This window comes from Calidris pugnax, unplaced genomic scaffold, assembly GCF_001431845.1.
Source record: "Calidris pugnax isolate Ruff unplaced genomic scaffold, ASM143184v1 scaffold36, whole genome shotgun sequence".
Classification (NCBI taxonomy): Eukaryota; Metazoa; Chordata; class Aves; order Charadriiformes; family Scolopacidae; genus Calidris; species Calidris pugnax.
This window is the reverse complement of record NW_015090825.1, coordinates 4095533-4111526: the sequence shown is the minus strand read 5'-3', so window position 1 is coordinate 4111526 and position 15994 is coordinate 4095533. Positions and strand designations below refer to the sequence as shown.

At 41.8% G+C, this 15994-nt stretch overlaps 1 protein-coding gene across 1 annotated transcript; it reads right to left on the bottom strand.

Annotated features, from left to right (window-relative positions):
• Positions 1-407: 407 nt before the first annotated feature.
• LOC106886839 (tubulin--tyrosine ligase-like protein 12) lies at positions 408-15508 on the bottom strand (the record flags this gene model as incomplete). Its single annotated transcript, XM_014940072.1, has 6 exons — positions 15350-15508; positions 9113-9288; positions 6909-7107; positions 4557-4716; positions 3745-3878; positions 408-520 (listed from the first exon to the last, which is right to left on the bottom strand). Coding segments are annotated over exons 1-6 (902 nt in total), but the record flags the coding sequence as incomplete, so codon positions are not given.
• Between the last annotated feature and the right edge of the window lie 486 nt (positions 15509-15994).

The following is a 15994-nucleotide window of genomic DNA, read 5'->3' as shown; positions in this document are numbered from 1 at the left end:
TTTTGACAAGATTCCTGGTTGGCTCTCTCATCTGAAGGAGGGGAATAGTCTGTTATATTCACATAGCACAGAGAAGCACATGTACCCCTGTGGATGTAAATCCTATAATGCAGAGAAGTCTTTCTTATATACTTTAGTTATACTCCTTAGTGAAAACAGTGCTACAATATTATACAACTTGTCTTTCACCCAGAAGGTGGCACTTATTTTAAAAAATATATGAATTTTTTTAGAATTTTTAGAAATTCTGTAAGTGTAAATTCATTTACTCTGAAGAATCCAACAAGAACAACTAGTAAGTCAAATTCGTAAGCATTTGGCTATATATAAACACACCTTACTTGCCTCTGTTGTTCAAAGCTGGAAAAGGAGGTTCAGGCTCAGCACACTGCAATTATTATACTCACTCTTGGTAAGAATGCATTTTGTTTGCAGATACGTACTTGAAAACTTTGTCTTTGTCATAAACCGGTGGGTTTATCGCTATGGGCAGTTTTTCCTTGTTTTCTGATAAAATAGCCTAGAAAACCAGAAAACCCACAAAAAGTTAATACCGGGCAGAATAAATGAGCAGACTTAGGTCAAACTCCACAATACTCAGCAGATATGAACAGCAGCTTAGACCAAACTGAATTTCAAAGTGTGCATAATCATGTTTATAAACAAAGTGATTGAAAACCAAACACAATCTTTAAGGAGAAGCTACAGGTAAAAATATTCTGTATGACTCAATGTTCATCCAAGTGTTTTATTAGCAACAGCCTGTTGAAGCTTACCCTCCTGAAATTTCCTCAAATTATAAACCTTTACAGATCATTTTCTGCAATTCATTGTCTCCATGTAAGTATCTAAATAACGTATAGAAATGCATTTGTGGTCACAGTAAAAATGGCAGTCCATCTGCATGTCTCATGGCACAAGTGAATTCTGCCAAAGTTGCATTTTGAGAAATATGATGAGTAATATTGAGAAATATATCATGTTGTGTAATATGCTGCTCAGAAAAAAAAAATAATAATCAGTGCAAGAGCAGAGGCAGAGGGGAATCAGAGGTAAGAGGATATTAGTAAAAAAAGAACAAGAAATATGGCTTCAAGACCAGGGCTCATGAACACTGTCGAAGCACTCCAAGAAATTCCTGTTTCTTCTAAGCATTAAACAAAACATAAAATCACAGACGATCATACGCTGTAAAAAGCAAAGTTACCGTATTTCCAACAAAATGGAAGATTGACCATTTAGCGATGATGTTTTATTGCAGATAACTTAAAGAAGTATCGGAAATCGGAACTTAATTTTGCTGCTGTAAAAATGAGCAAAAGGCTTTTTGCAGTCTTCAGTAGTAAACACGCTTGAAAAATCTCACCCCATCTTTCACGACACCTCTAACTGATAGAAGGAAACACACATTTGGATCACTGCTGATACACTGCCAAAGAAAGCAGCTCACAAACTCTGCGATGGGAGAAGCGCGCGTTGAGAAACCAAAGCAGCTGCTGTTCTGCAACAGCTCCCCGAGTTCCAGTTGCTGCTCATAAGGTGCAGTGGTGAAATGTCTGTCTAGCCATAGACATACCTCTTTACCTTGAAGGCTGCTATAGGGCATGTAATCATACATAACTGGAAAGCACAAACAAAACCACAATTGTAATCAAAGATCTTAGACGTCACCTTCTAAAACTGACTGAACAGTACAAACACAAAATAATTCCTACAGTAACCTAAGAATAGGAAGGGAGCCTGTGTTTTTAAGAGAAGATAATTCTCAGAGAAGTACCAGAGGATTCATTTTTTGCAACTGCAGGGAGCTGTTGCAGAACAGCAACTACTCTAGTCCCTTCAAGAGATACTTCTTCCATCCCAGATACTCCATTAGAAGCCGCCTCCCCTAACACTAGTTTCTGCAATCCTTGCCCAATCATTGCCCATAGTACCAATTCAGTCACAGTCTTTGTGGTCTGTGTTGGAGACCAGAATTAGGTAACAGAAGGAAAAAAAAAACCCAACCAGGTAAAAGTTAAGCCACAATATTGCTGTAATAACTCTGTGATTCTTTTAAATGGAACATTGAAGCCTTCGGGTTTAAAGGAAAACTAAAATAAGAAATGTAATATCCTTAGCTACAGTAAAAAAACCAATAACCCAGCCCACTGAAACATCAATGATTATTTGCACAGAGTAGCAAAGCAGTTGCAGAAATTGTACAGTGATAGCAACAAACAATTTTGAAACGTGGCTTGCATAAACATTTAGAAATATTTCCACACAATTTTATTTCCCAGCAGAACTGCTGGCTTACATATTAATACTGTAAACAGATCTTTGAAGTTGTCTGTATGTTTTTTTTGTGTGTGTGCACACAGCTCTGCTTATGTGAAAATAGGGGAATTAGACATGTCAGCAACATGGTATCTCTTTCTAGCCATTTCGCTTTTTGTGTTTAAGAATGTGCTACACCCTAAGCTACTCCTCACTGGCCTGTCACCACTTAAGACTTTAAGCTACAGTTACACATTCCAGAGTAAAAGAAAGTTCTGTTGGGTGGTTCTACCATCAATATTTTGCTGTCACCTCTTCTCAATAGGTGAGCAGCAGAAACACAATAAAGAAAAAAAGGATACTTGATACTTGGAGAAGGTGTTTTTAAGATGGGGTGGTAAAGGAGGATAGCGTTTGCCCATTTGCCACACACAGCTCTAACTTGACCTGATCATCCCAAAACAGAATTAAAACATAGGCAAAACATTGCCTTATCTGAGATCCAAGCACTTTTGCCAAGAGAACACCTCTAAAACATGAACTATGGGTGCATTGTTGTTCCTCATCTGTAAATGTAAAGTACATCTAGCCCTCTTCCAAAAATGCAAAATCCCAACCAACCAATCTGACTTAGGTTAAAAGGCAGCCTAGCTGTTTTGAGTGTATACCTTTATTTGGCAGAAGCAGGTTAACTTCATTTCTGACTAGATATTGTTAATAACAAGCTGGATCTGGCATTTTCTGCCTATCCTCCATCATATGAAACAGATAGTTGGGGTATAGATTCATCTTTAGGAGCTATACTTTGAATCCTCCTTAGTGGCCAGTACCTCATAGGCATTAGGTTTCTTCATTTTCCTTAAAAAGAAAGCTCATGCAGGCTTGATTCATGAAAAGAACGTTCCAAACATTAACTTCAGGTCCTTAAAATATCACAAACCTTTAGCAGACAGGAGAGCTCAAAACAAAACAGATGAACACTTTATAATAGTGCCATCAAATGAAAGATGTCTCTGCTTCAATATGTAATGGTTCTAAACCACGACATTAAATGAGTAGACAGGCTGAAAAATATAACCAGCCCTAAAAATACTAAAACAAATCCTTCAGTAATTCAAGACTGACCAGAAGTGCTGCAACAGTAAATCCATCAGCAAGCCTAATAGACAATGTATCAAATATTTAACTGGAAGATGGATACATCATCTGAAGTACCTTGTAGCATGCTTATAAAAAAGTTACACAATACTGTGGTAACATATTAGAGATGGCTTGTGTTGCTTCAGTTTTTAAATAGTTAAATATTATATGCAAGACATTTCTTCTCTCCCCATACTTTGCATTTTTTTTTTTATTTAATAGCTTTACTCTAAATCAATCTTTAAGCCTAATAAAAGAGGCAAAGTCAGAACTCTCGCAACACTTTTTAAATACTGCTTCTTCCTAAGAGAGATAAAATATGCTATTAACTCGTTAAAAGTATACCTGGTAATGCTCATCTGATGGCTCTGGAGTAAAACAATTGACATCCAACACCTCAGCGGGCACCCACGGTAACAAAACACACTTCCTGATCAAGCGATCCGTTTCTCCATAAGCATAATCACGAGTCACTTCGTCTGCAGCAAAACAAGGACAACCTTTAGGAACTGCCTTTCATTCTCCACTGAAAATCATCTTCATGGTATAGCACACAAAACAATTAATAATCCCACAATCCCCTTTTGTTATTTAAATGTAAAATTAGAGATAATTAAAGAACTACATTAAAAAGGGTATTATTATTTAGGATGCAAAAATTAGTCTGAAACCATCTCACTTGGGTCAGTTTAGTCAGACGGCCAAACACTTATCTCCTCCACATCATAGGGGCATAAGGTGGCCCCAACTAAGATTACAGGAGTAAATCATTGGCCTGGCATTTCCAAACTTCAGTACATTGACTTTCTTACTCAAAGCTACAAACACAAACTTTTAAGGAATTTTAAAGAGTCTCGGATGATTGAAACAGTAGTTCCATTAAGATAGTGATGCAAGATTTAATAGCTCTCAATACAAGTTCTCTCTCAATACAACATTAGCAATATTTTTTGACTGATAAAGGCCTCTCTCTCACATAAATTACGAAAATATCAGTCAGAGAACTTTTAAATTTGAGAGCATTAAAATTTGCAATCATTTTGGTCTTGAAATTTTTGTTCTACTGCTCAATGATTTGTAAGAATATGGCCCACCTTCTATTATGAGTTTAATAAAAAAAAAAACAAACTACAAAAACTCAACAGGCACACACTTACCCCCAGTTTCAAGGTCTCTCAGAGGCCAGAGAACAGTGTAAGCAATTTGTTGAGGCATATAAAACAGAGGTGCTGTTGCAAAACTAGGCTGATCAGAATGCTGAATGCGTGATCCAAATTCATCCATGATGTACCAGACAGGAACCTTCTCCTCTGCAGTCTGTGCGATTAAAGAGAGTGAGATATCCTGCCCATAGCAATCACTAGAAAAGCACCACGAGACAGAAGGCACTGGCAGCACCCCCTACAACCGTTTCTCAGTTTCCTACTCCATCCAAGACTGTGAGCAGGTGCTGGGTACAGAGGAACACTCATCTCTGCAACTCGGAGGCTAAGCCGGGCTAGCATCCAGCCACTGCTGGGAACAGCTTGTTCCCATCTCCACGGCACAGTCCCATCCTCTTTCATAGAATCATAGAATTGTCTAGGTTGGAAGAGACCCTTGGGATCATCGCGTCCAACCATCTACCCTACTCTACAAAGTCCTCCCCTACACCATAGAATCATAGAATTGCCCAGGCCGGAAGGGACCTCCAAGGGTCATCTAGTCTGACCCCCCCGCAGTCAGCAGGGACACCCCCAACTAGACCAGGTTGCCCAGGGCCTCATCGAGCCTCTCCTTGAATATCTCCAGGGAAGGGGCCTCAACCACCTCCCTGGGCAACCTGTTCCAGTGCTCCACCACCCTCACAGTGAAGAACCCCCTCCTAATCTCCAGTGTAAATCTGCTCCCCTCCAGCTTGAAGCCATTTCCCCTCGTCCTGTCACTGCAGGCCTTTCTAAACAGGTTCTCCCCAGCCTTCCTGTAGGCTCCCTTCAGGTACTGGAAGGCTGCTATTAGGTCTCCCCGGAGCCTCCTCTTCTCCAGGCTGAACAACCCCAGCTCCCTCAGCCTGTCCTCGTAGCAGAGGTGCTCCATCCCCCTGATCATCCTTGTGGCCCTCCTCTGGACCCTCTCCATCAGGTCCATGTCCTTCTTATATTGAGGGCTCCAGACCTGCACACAATACTCCAGGTGAGGTCTCACCAGAGCAGAGTAAAGTGGCAGAATCACCTCTCTGGACCTGCTGGCAACGCATCTTTTGATGGAGCCCAGGATGTGATTGGCCTTCTGGGCTGCAGCTGCACACTGCCTGCTCATGTCCAGCTTCTCGTCCACCAGCACCCCCAAGTCCCTTTCCTCAGGGCTGCTTTCCAATACCACACTCCCTGTACCCTGTACCAAACTAGCCAGTTCAGGGAGCTAAACCAGCAGAAGGCTGTTTGGTAGGATTAGTTTGCCTTCATTTTCTACCAGAATCAGTTTGCTAAAAGTAGTTTGAAGTTTACAGCTTAAGAGTAAAGGGCAGCAGAACTGCCTCCTGCCACAGCAGCTGGCTGGCAAGAGTGTTGAGGTTGCATCATCAAAGCACCCCTTCCTGCAACGCTTGTCATAGAAAAATTCCGAATGAATAAAACTTAAATTGCTTGGTAGCACTACTGTTGCCTTTTTACATAGACAGAAACAGAGCACAGAGATTAGACTTAAAATACTCGAGCAGCCCAGTGTCAGAAAGGGGAACAGAAGACAAGTTTAACTGCAGGTTTAATTAATTGTCTTCCAGGAAATCACTTTTCAAGTGGTAACACAGATACCTGACTCACAAGCCATTCATGACATCAAGATGGGAAACAAAGACACAGGGTAGGAAGATTGAGAGACACTGTTCAGCTCTCCCTTTTATTTAAAAAAGAAAAATGTTTTAAAATATTTTAAAGAAAAAGAGAAAGCAGTCACAATTAATCCCTTTCTTAGGGATTTTTCAGGCCTGATACTACTGTGAGCTAAGCTGATAACTTAATTCATAAAGGTCTCCATTCCAGAGAGTGTTTTCATTTACACATTACAGACAATCAGTTGCCAAATCCAAACTAGTAAGTTAAATAATTTGACAGTATAGATATATATATCCCCAGTACGTAAAGCATTCTATACAGGTGAGGAAAACTGCAAACATAGCTGAGACACACTTTTATGTGAGACAGTTGATTTATGAGAGGTCCTTTCCTTCACTATGAGACAATTTGAGTAGAAAAACCCCACAGAACTCCCTGTCCCAGCCCCCTTCTTTTACAGCAGACTCTCCCACCCTATATAAAAACCCATTCAAAGTTCTCATCAGAACACTGCTAGCAAGCTGCTGTGCATTTAAGCCTTACATGGCATTTGCTCTCCTTCCGAGTAGAAGTTCATTCTGAAATGGCTGTAAAGGCCCATTTTTAATGAAAACGCATCTTTGTCAATAACCATATATTAGAACGTCTTCACTCAGGATGACTTTTTAGCATCCTAATTAGGCTTTAGAGACTTACCCCTTGAGAAAGCTGGTAGGTCTGATTGTATTTCCACATTTCCTGCAACACTTGCTCGATGCTGCCCTCGTCTGGGATCTCCCCGTGGAAGTCGATGCCCATGAGGTTTGTCATTCTGTGCAGTAACCCGGGTACGTGCAGCAGCTGCTGCCGGGCGTGTTCAACACGGTATGTCCAGGCGTGGTCGATGAGGAAAATGCTTCAAGAGAATTTTGGTAACATTACAACAACATACACATATATTTTTACACATATATTTGCTGAACATTTGACCACAAGAGCTATATTTCCTTCTAAGTTTTTTCTTATGCCCAAAGTAACTCCCTGAGTACACACTGTGACGTTTAAGGCTAGGAACAATCTCCCAGCAGTAATTTACACTTGAACTTGTTCTAAAACACTTATTTTGCATTAGTTAGCATTTCCATGCAAACGAGGAACAAACACAGCAATGGGTACTCAGTTTGTAAGCCTAACTCCCTTTAAAGGCTGGGAACACAATTTCTTCCCTTATCATCGTTATTAACTCCACTCCAACTTAATGCTCCTGCCTGAAGAAGGAAAACAATACATTCCTTTTCAAAAGTATTTGAGGATCTTGTTAGTCATGAGCTCCGTGGCATCTACTGTCATCTATAAAACTAGGAGGAGAGGTCTGATTACCAAAAACCTGTAATTGCTATTTAAAAAAAAAAAAAAAAGATTCATTTTAAGGTTTATTGATTGTTTCTCTGTGAGGTTTTTGGGGGATTTCCCTCCTCTCTCCAATCTTTTTAGAAAAAATACATTGTTTTAAAATAATATAACCCAAAACAAAACCATACACAACTGACAGCCACACAGCTTCCCTTGACAAGTTTAGTCCTTATTTAGGCCACATGATTTTTACAAAAACCCACATAGTTATTCAAACAGAAGCATTCTCCGCATTTTGGTTTTACCCTTTTCCTGAATCAAGTCAGAGAAAAATCTGAATTCTACTTGCTAAAATAAACCAAACCAACAAACCAACCCACAACAAACCCACCTCTACAACCCATATTTCAGAAAGTTAAAAACATGTCAACTGTCATGTACAGCAAGTATCCTTGAACAATTATTGCATGCCACATACAGAAAAAAACCTCATTTAATTTTAAAATCAAAGACTCCAGAGAATGCTAAGGTCAAACTCTTTGGAAACGTTGGCAAAGAGGCACATTTGTGTTCTGTTCCTATATACACATACATCTGAATGTTGCGAGGAAGCCCAAGATTATCGTAGGAGCTGTTTTGAACTTCATAGCTTTCAAGTGCGTTCTCAGATTTAGAAAGACAATGACTTAGGCTAAAGCAGGCACGCAAAGGCAGATACCCGTGCTCTACGTTGTTTTTGCTCATGAAAGCTAAATTTAGATTTTTAGACTTTGTATGTTTACCTAAGACCTAAAAATGTATGAAAATTCTGACAAAAGATGTTATATAGCACTGAGCAGAATTGCGTTCGCATCTCCAGCAGATGAATATACCTCACTGCTATTTATTAATATATGACAAACAGCCTGTTCTGTGTTTAAAACCAAGAACACAAAAAGCTGTTTTAACATCAAGTTGTTTCTTATGCAACTTTCTTCCAGTTTTATAGCTGCACACTAGTCTCATATTCATGACAGATAAGCTGATTCTGAAGAAAGCCAACAGTAACCTGATCTATTCAATTATGTATGCATGCATAGCATGCAATCACATGATCACACTCTTGAATTATATTTTAGCCAATTGGAGGAAATTTAATAGTCCACAGATCATTACTTTGAAGCTGCGTAGTACCTCCTTCGCCTGAGACCTGTGAAAGTCACAATTATTTCTTCAGTTTTGTTTTTTTTTTTCCCAAGGGCAAACAGTCTTGCAGATACAAAGGGGTTTTTTTTCTGCAGAATTCATTTCAAGGTTGCTTTTTCCTCATTTTCTCCCTCAGTTTACTAAAACCGATTTCTAAGCATATTCCTGCATGATTTAATAAGGAACATTAAGATACTTGAACTCCTAGTACCCTTTTCAAGATATGCCTCACAGCATGCACCTTTCCTCAGAGAGCTAGGTCTTACAGTAAGAAAAGAGCATTTCTGAACAGGATCAAACAAGTTTTAAAGCAAACTCTCCTTATTAGTTTAGGGTTTAAGACCACTCAAAGTCTGAACACTAGTTCTGAAATCACTACTTACCTATTGGGATTGGAGGCTTGAAGTCCATTCTCATTTGTTACGATAACTTTGAAACAAGGTTCATTTCCAGGATTTGGTTTCTTTTTTAACTCTTCTTCCATTTCTTCATCGCCTTCTTCCTCTTCATCCACCTCTTCTACTTGCATTATCCCAAAGTAGTCACCAGCATCAAATATCTGAGATGAAAAGTGCACAAAACATCAAGCAGTTGGTTGTGGCAGTACCCCCATATGCACAATGCAGCACTGAAAAACACTTGCAGACACTTGTGGCCTGCAATCCTACAGAAAACGGCACTTTTAACTTAACAGATAAGTGAACAACAGCACTTATTCCTTAACACTAACAGAGCTGTTTGTTTGGGAAGTTTCTTTAGTTAATATAGGCAGGAAGTTTTCTTGGTTTCTTTGGTACTAACAGGTCTGCTGATGATCATCTATTAGTTGAAATCCTCATAAAGAATTTTAAGAGCTGAAAACAGAGTATTTTTGCTTAACTTTGCTAAAATCAACAATTTAAGACCTGCAAAACCAGGTGTTACCCAAACTATACAACCATACTAAAGTACATTGAATTCCCTGAAGATGAAGAAAAAGAGCTTTTACCAATCAAGTTCCAAACCAGAAATCTCCGCATGTCTCCCCCTCTCTTCTTTCCCTACAAAAAAGGACTGCCCACGTTCACTCACCCCTGGATGAGTTGTGAGATTCCTTACACTGCTGCAAGTTAAGGTCTATACACTTACCTCTACTAATGTGCTGAAAAGGGTTTCTTTACATTCTTGCCTTCTCTGGACATAACACCTCCATCTACATAAATTAGTAGGTCACTACACAAGTTTCCCTTCTGCCCAAAATCTTGCCAAATGGCAGGCTTGCATATCTTCTGAAGAATCAAGACTCTGCTAACAACTTCCGTGATTTCAAAGTGAACATGTGCTTTTAAGAAGAAAAGAAAGAAGACTTAGCAAAATAACTCCCTCTGAAAGCTTTTGAAAAGTCATCCACATGCTACATAATGAACCAGGCAGGGGCAGACAAATTGTTTTGCCTCAATCTCATCTCACTAGAAAGTAGCAGGGAGGGGAAAAAATCTAGAAGCGTGACCTCTGGAGCTACTGGTTTAACAAGCCAAGCCCAGGTAGACCTAGCCTCTGACATCACACTATTAGAAGTCATTACTTCTAGACATTGACAACTTATTAGCTACAAAATCACAGTGGCAGTGACAAGCTTTTATTTATTCAAGTGAGTGCTCCCTGGGGATAACTATTTCTGCTACAGCTGTTTCAAGAGGGTGAGGAAATCAACTCCACATTTGTAAAGCAAGGCCACCTAGACAAAGCAGAGAGCTTCCCAGAGACATCTAGCAAGGGAGGAAGGCAGCAGGAAAACACCGCCTGCTTCAGACCTTAAGCCACAGCATGGTATCTTAGACCAGATCCAAGCAGACAAGTGCCTGAAATTCCCTTCTGAGGAGCAGGAGATGGCAGTTTCCTTTGGGCTGGGGGATAGAAAAAGAAGATGCCAACAATATGTTGGCTAACTCCACGTAGACATTTTTCTTAGGATAAAGAAAATTACTTTGTAGACAATTTCACTGGAGAGTAAAAACACACCTATTTTTAAAAAGAATCTGAAACGAACTTAGTATTTTCCACTTCAGCAGGCATCAAAATAGCTAGCAGTTCTAATTTATTTCTAGTTTTTCAGTTTTTCTAGAAGAGGACAACATTACTCAATCGTAAGCAATATCACAGCCTCCTGCTGTTGCAACAGGACCACCAATATTTCTATAAGTCTCTGCTCAGTTGCCTGTAAAACTCACAGCCATTTGTGTAACTGCAGGCAGGTCCCAGTGAAAGGAAGAGTCCTTCCTTGTGTGGCTGTCAGTGGTGCTCCCCATTCCTTTTTGCCAGGTCAACTCCCAGCTGGATCAGCTCGCTGATCTGGCTCACCACACGAGTGCTAATCCCAGCTTACAGTAGGTAGCAAAAAAGCACACCAGGACACACACACATTCAACTCTTCCCTGCTCCTGCTGCTGTCCTCATCAAGCTCATTAGCTAGCAGAAGAAACTGCAGCTAAGTGACTGACAGACATCAGAAAATTAAAACCACAAGTGTGATTCACTGTGTCCACTTCACACCTACTACAGTACGGCACTACATATTCTTTCTACACTTGACAGTGTCTTAAAGAGTTTGTAGGAGCTGGGTTCTGAGGTGAGCCAGCTGCTGACTCAGAGATTAGCCTTCACTTGCCACAGGCTCCACCTGTTCACCAAACACCCATGAGGAATGTTAGTATCAACTCCTACAACTAAAGGTAAACTGTTGGCTTTATATTTTATTAAATATCAACTCAAGACTTGAAAATTAAGGGACTCCAAATCCCCTAAGGCAAAGTTTTGATCTCTCCCTCCAACAGAGCATCAGCAGCATGAGACTGTAGCGGTTACATTTAGCAAAAAATTTCCACTTTTAATACCTTTTCAGCAGAATGTTAAAAAACCCTCATAGAGAATTTATAAAATTGAAAAAAATAATTAAGTGTGTTCCTCACCTGAAGCAATTCACAATTCTCAGAACAGTAGTTCAAGACCACCTTAATCAGTGGCTTTTTCTGGTTTTTTGTGGCTTTTTTTTTTTTTTAAATTTCTAATTGATAATGCAAACAGTTCAGTAGTGAACTGACCAGTTTGGCAGAAGTGGCTGGTCACCAGTGTGGACACACTGCCTGTTAAGCAGATGGACGACACTGCTGTCCTCCTTTCCCCCTCCCTCCCTTTAAGAGGGGATGTCACACTGTGACCCTACTAACGCAGGAGCTCCATTAAAGGAATCTTAAGCTACTTAAGGCAAACATCAGCCAGATAAGATTATGCCACCAGTTTGAAAAGTATAACCTTTTGCTTGAAATGGAATAGGGAGAACTCACATGGAGTACTCCACCAGAATACGTAATAATCTCTAGAAATCAGCAGAGGGACAGCAACACATTTTGGTGGCACAACCATTTGCAAGCAAAACATGCTTGGGCAAAATCACTCCCTCTTCAGATTCAGGTGCAGTTCCAACCTAACAAACCTAATGAACCAGAGAATGTGATAACAAAGCAGGCACATGTCATGACAATTACCATGCACAGGCATTTTCAGCAAATTCCTTATAGGCATATTGCAAACTACTTTGAAGGCCACAGGTAGCCTCTGAACAAAAGCCTGCCCTCCCCTGCTCTGGAAAATGAAGTCTAGTAATATTGATTGGGTTTTATTCCTTTTAGTAATTAATTAAGAGCCTCTATTTCTAACCAGGATGAAACTCTAAGCAGTCCTTTGCCAGCAACATCTCAGGGCCACAAAAATCTTGCTGCAATACGTTTTGTTCTTCAAGTTTCTGCCAGTAATACAGAAAAGTTTGCTTCCCAACAGAGACACCGAATGCCAAATGCAAAATAAATAAATAAAAGCAGTTTTTTTGATCTAACAGATATGCCATGTTTTGAAAGAGCAATCCAATTTAAATCATGGTTACCTAATGTTTTCAAAAGAAAACCTGCTCTAGCAGATCTCAAGGTAAATGAAAAAAACCAAACCCTCCCCTTCTCTTGCAGGCCTTAACGTACACATAGAAAGGGGGGTACATTCCCTCTGTATGTTGAAGCACATGTGTATCTTGGAAAACAGCTGCCCGGGCTTGGGCTCTAGAAGTACTCATGTAAGAGAGATTTTTATCTGTACTATGGATGCAAATTTTCCAAGTCCTATGCTAGAAAGTTTTAATCTTTGCAACAGGTTAGGACAAATAAAAAATTCCTCCTACCTTCACACATGAATCAAGGAAACTCATTCTATGCTACATGTTGCACTGATTTTCACACCCCACACTCCCCCAGTTATTCTTTGTTACCTAGACTCCCAAAACATTTTCATTCTCTCCCTTCACTCCATTTGCTTTCTTTACTGCTGTTCCTCCAGCCACTTCACATGGCCCAGTTCTAATTAAGGTACTGTAGTTGTCTCTACCTCCTTTCAAGAGCTCATCCCAGTCCACAGCACTCCTCACAGTTGTTTTCCCTGGACATCCAAGTCTTCTCCATATCCTTTTGCCCTTCCTCTGGATAAAACCCAGAAGCTGCAACAGTAGAGACAAGCACTATCAGCAGCCTAATTTACCTTCCTAAGCACATTGAAATCATTAAACCTCTTTCTCCACACGAACTGAAACACTTAGTACAAAAGAGCATGCTCAGACACCACTGCAAGCAAAATGAAGCAGAAGGAGCAGCCTGCCACCTTAGGGCATATGCTTTCTTCATCCTGCCTTTCGCCATCCTAGCCTCCGCAAAAAGATCAGGACCATGACTCCCCTTGTTCTATTGTCATATGTTCTAATTTTCACATCCCTCCCCAACAAAGCTGGTAATATGTAATAAATTCAGCCACAGGACATCAATCTTCAGCCCGCGTTTGTCACAGGACAATTCCAGTTTGCCAGCTACCTCCAGCTTTCTAATACTGACACATGGCAATGCAACTCTTTGCAACTTCATATTTCTTTACCAGTTTTATACTGCCTTCTATTTCATCCTGTTTCAATACATCCTTTCTCGTGCCTTCCTCTTTAAGCAGAGCAGTAGACATTCCCTGCTCCAAGTCACTTGCACATATGCTTGCTGAGAGAGGTATAACATAACAGGAAGCTTGTTACTGGGCATATGCTTGAATTAATGTAGATTTATTTTCTCTGTAATACAGACATAGTCTTGTTACTAGCAGTACCAGACACACAACAGTTAGAAAGCAGTAAGAACGCATTCAGACCCTGTGCTATAAACACTCAGATTATATCACAACTTGCTATACTCCCTCCAGTCCCAACTTTGAAGTTGATGTGGGGTAAAAAGAGTTCAAGTAATCAAGAATTAGTTTACTTGTACATGGGTGTTAAACTACAGTCCCCTCTCCTTGCCCACTATCCTACAGTTCAAATTTATCATCCCATCTCATCTGTTTCTCCACTGCTCATCATGCCTTCCTGCACCCCACCGCTAGTTCCCTTTTCTCCCTGTATCTTAAGGTTCCCATCAGATCTCTTTCCTTCCCCAAGACTGAAGGTTCACCTCATTCTTATTTCCTTCTCCAGGTAGACTCCTCCAGACTCCCTGGAGCACTCTCAAGTCTCCAGACATCTAGTTTCGGGTTCTGTCTCTTTCCTGCCTCAGTTCCTGGTTCCTTTACTCCAATAAATCCAAGACAGCTTTCCTCACCACTAAAGGCTGACTGCTTATTCCAAAACAAAATAAATTTTCTAAATTCATCTCCTGTCTTCGCAAAGCTGTTTGTCCAAAATGACTCCTTTTCTCAGCCTCATAAAGTTAGAGAGCATCGCTACTCGGAGATGCTCTACAAAGAGGTTCTTGCATTGTTATTATTTTAACCATCGACAGAACCTTGTACCACCATCCCTGTCTTCTGAAAGAGCTGAACAGCTTTTATTTGGGTCAGGAATAAACGAGCAAACCAACTGGCCAAAAACACTCCAGAAAATAGCCTGAGAGGGGTAACTCTTGCATACGCTAGACAAGCTGACTGAGGTAGCTCTGTGGAGTTATAAAATGACTGAGAACAGGGTAAACCAGCATAGAAGTGAACTGGGGAAAAAAATAATATATATATAAAATCAGGTAAAAGCCAACCCAAACCATATCACGTTAACATATGACAACGTTCTGACTTTTAATACTACCACTGTTGCTTTTCTAAATTCCTATTTGGCAAAAAGAGCCGAATGCTTCAGGACACATTCATCAACCCTTTATTTCTCGCACTGGATCTGCAGTTACCAGGGATCCCCAAAAGCTTTTCAGGCTTTGGGCTGACAACAATGAGACGACATCGGATCCGCACAACACACCCCGGTCTCTTTCACAGCCGCGAGCTGCAGTTTCGGGTAACACAACCTGCACGAAGCTTTTTTTCCTACAGCAACCCCCTCAGCTTTCTTCTTCGCCCCGGCGGGGACAGGGGGAGCCGCTCCCAGCCACGGCTCCCCTCACCATCTCGGAGGGGCTGAAGGGGTCGTGCCTTTTCATACCCAGCTGTGGGAGGGAGGAGAGGGGACCCCCACTCCCCACCGCTCTCTCCTCACTGAGGGGAAGGGAGAGTCCCGGCCCCGCGCGGCTTTTCCCGCCGAAGGCGCTTCCCTCAGCGCCGTTCCTCCCCGCCTCACCCACCTCTCCACGCAGTTTGCGGCACAGGCTCTCCCAGTAGCGCGCCGGCACTCCCGAAGCGCGGAGGGCGGCCCCGTGCAGGGCCACGAAGGCCGGTAGATCTTCCTCGCCGTCTCCCGACATGGCCGGGTACCGCCGCTGCCCGCCCCGCCTCGGACCGGAGCATGGCGGGCAGGGGGCGGCCCCTCACAGGGAGGGAGGGAGGGAGCTGCGCGCGCGTGGCGGGGCGTTGCCAAGGGGCGGGGCTTTGCTGAGGGCCGTTGGCGGCGGCCGTTAGGCGGTGGGTCGCCTCAGGAGGGAGGTGGCCGGTTTCCAGTCACACCCCCCCAGCCAAGGAGAAGGGGGTCTGATGGCGTTCTACCCGTGCTTCCTTCTTCTCCTGCCCTTAAGCTTTAAGCCCTTAAGCTCCCCAGCTGGGGAACAGCTCTGTGGAAAGGGGCCTGGGGGGTCCTGCTGGCCAAGGAGCTCAATATGAGTGAACAGTTTGCTGCGGCAAAGAAAGCCAACGGGATGATGGGTTGCATCAACAAGGCCACCACCAGAAGGGAGAAAGAAGTCATTATCCCACTCTACTACAGCTCTTGTCAGGCTGCACCTGGAATCCTGTCTTCAGTTTTGGGCCCTGCTACACAAAAAGAATGTGGATAG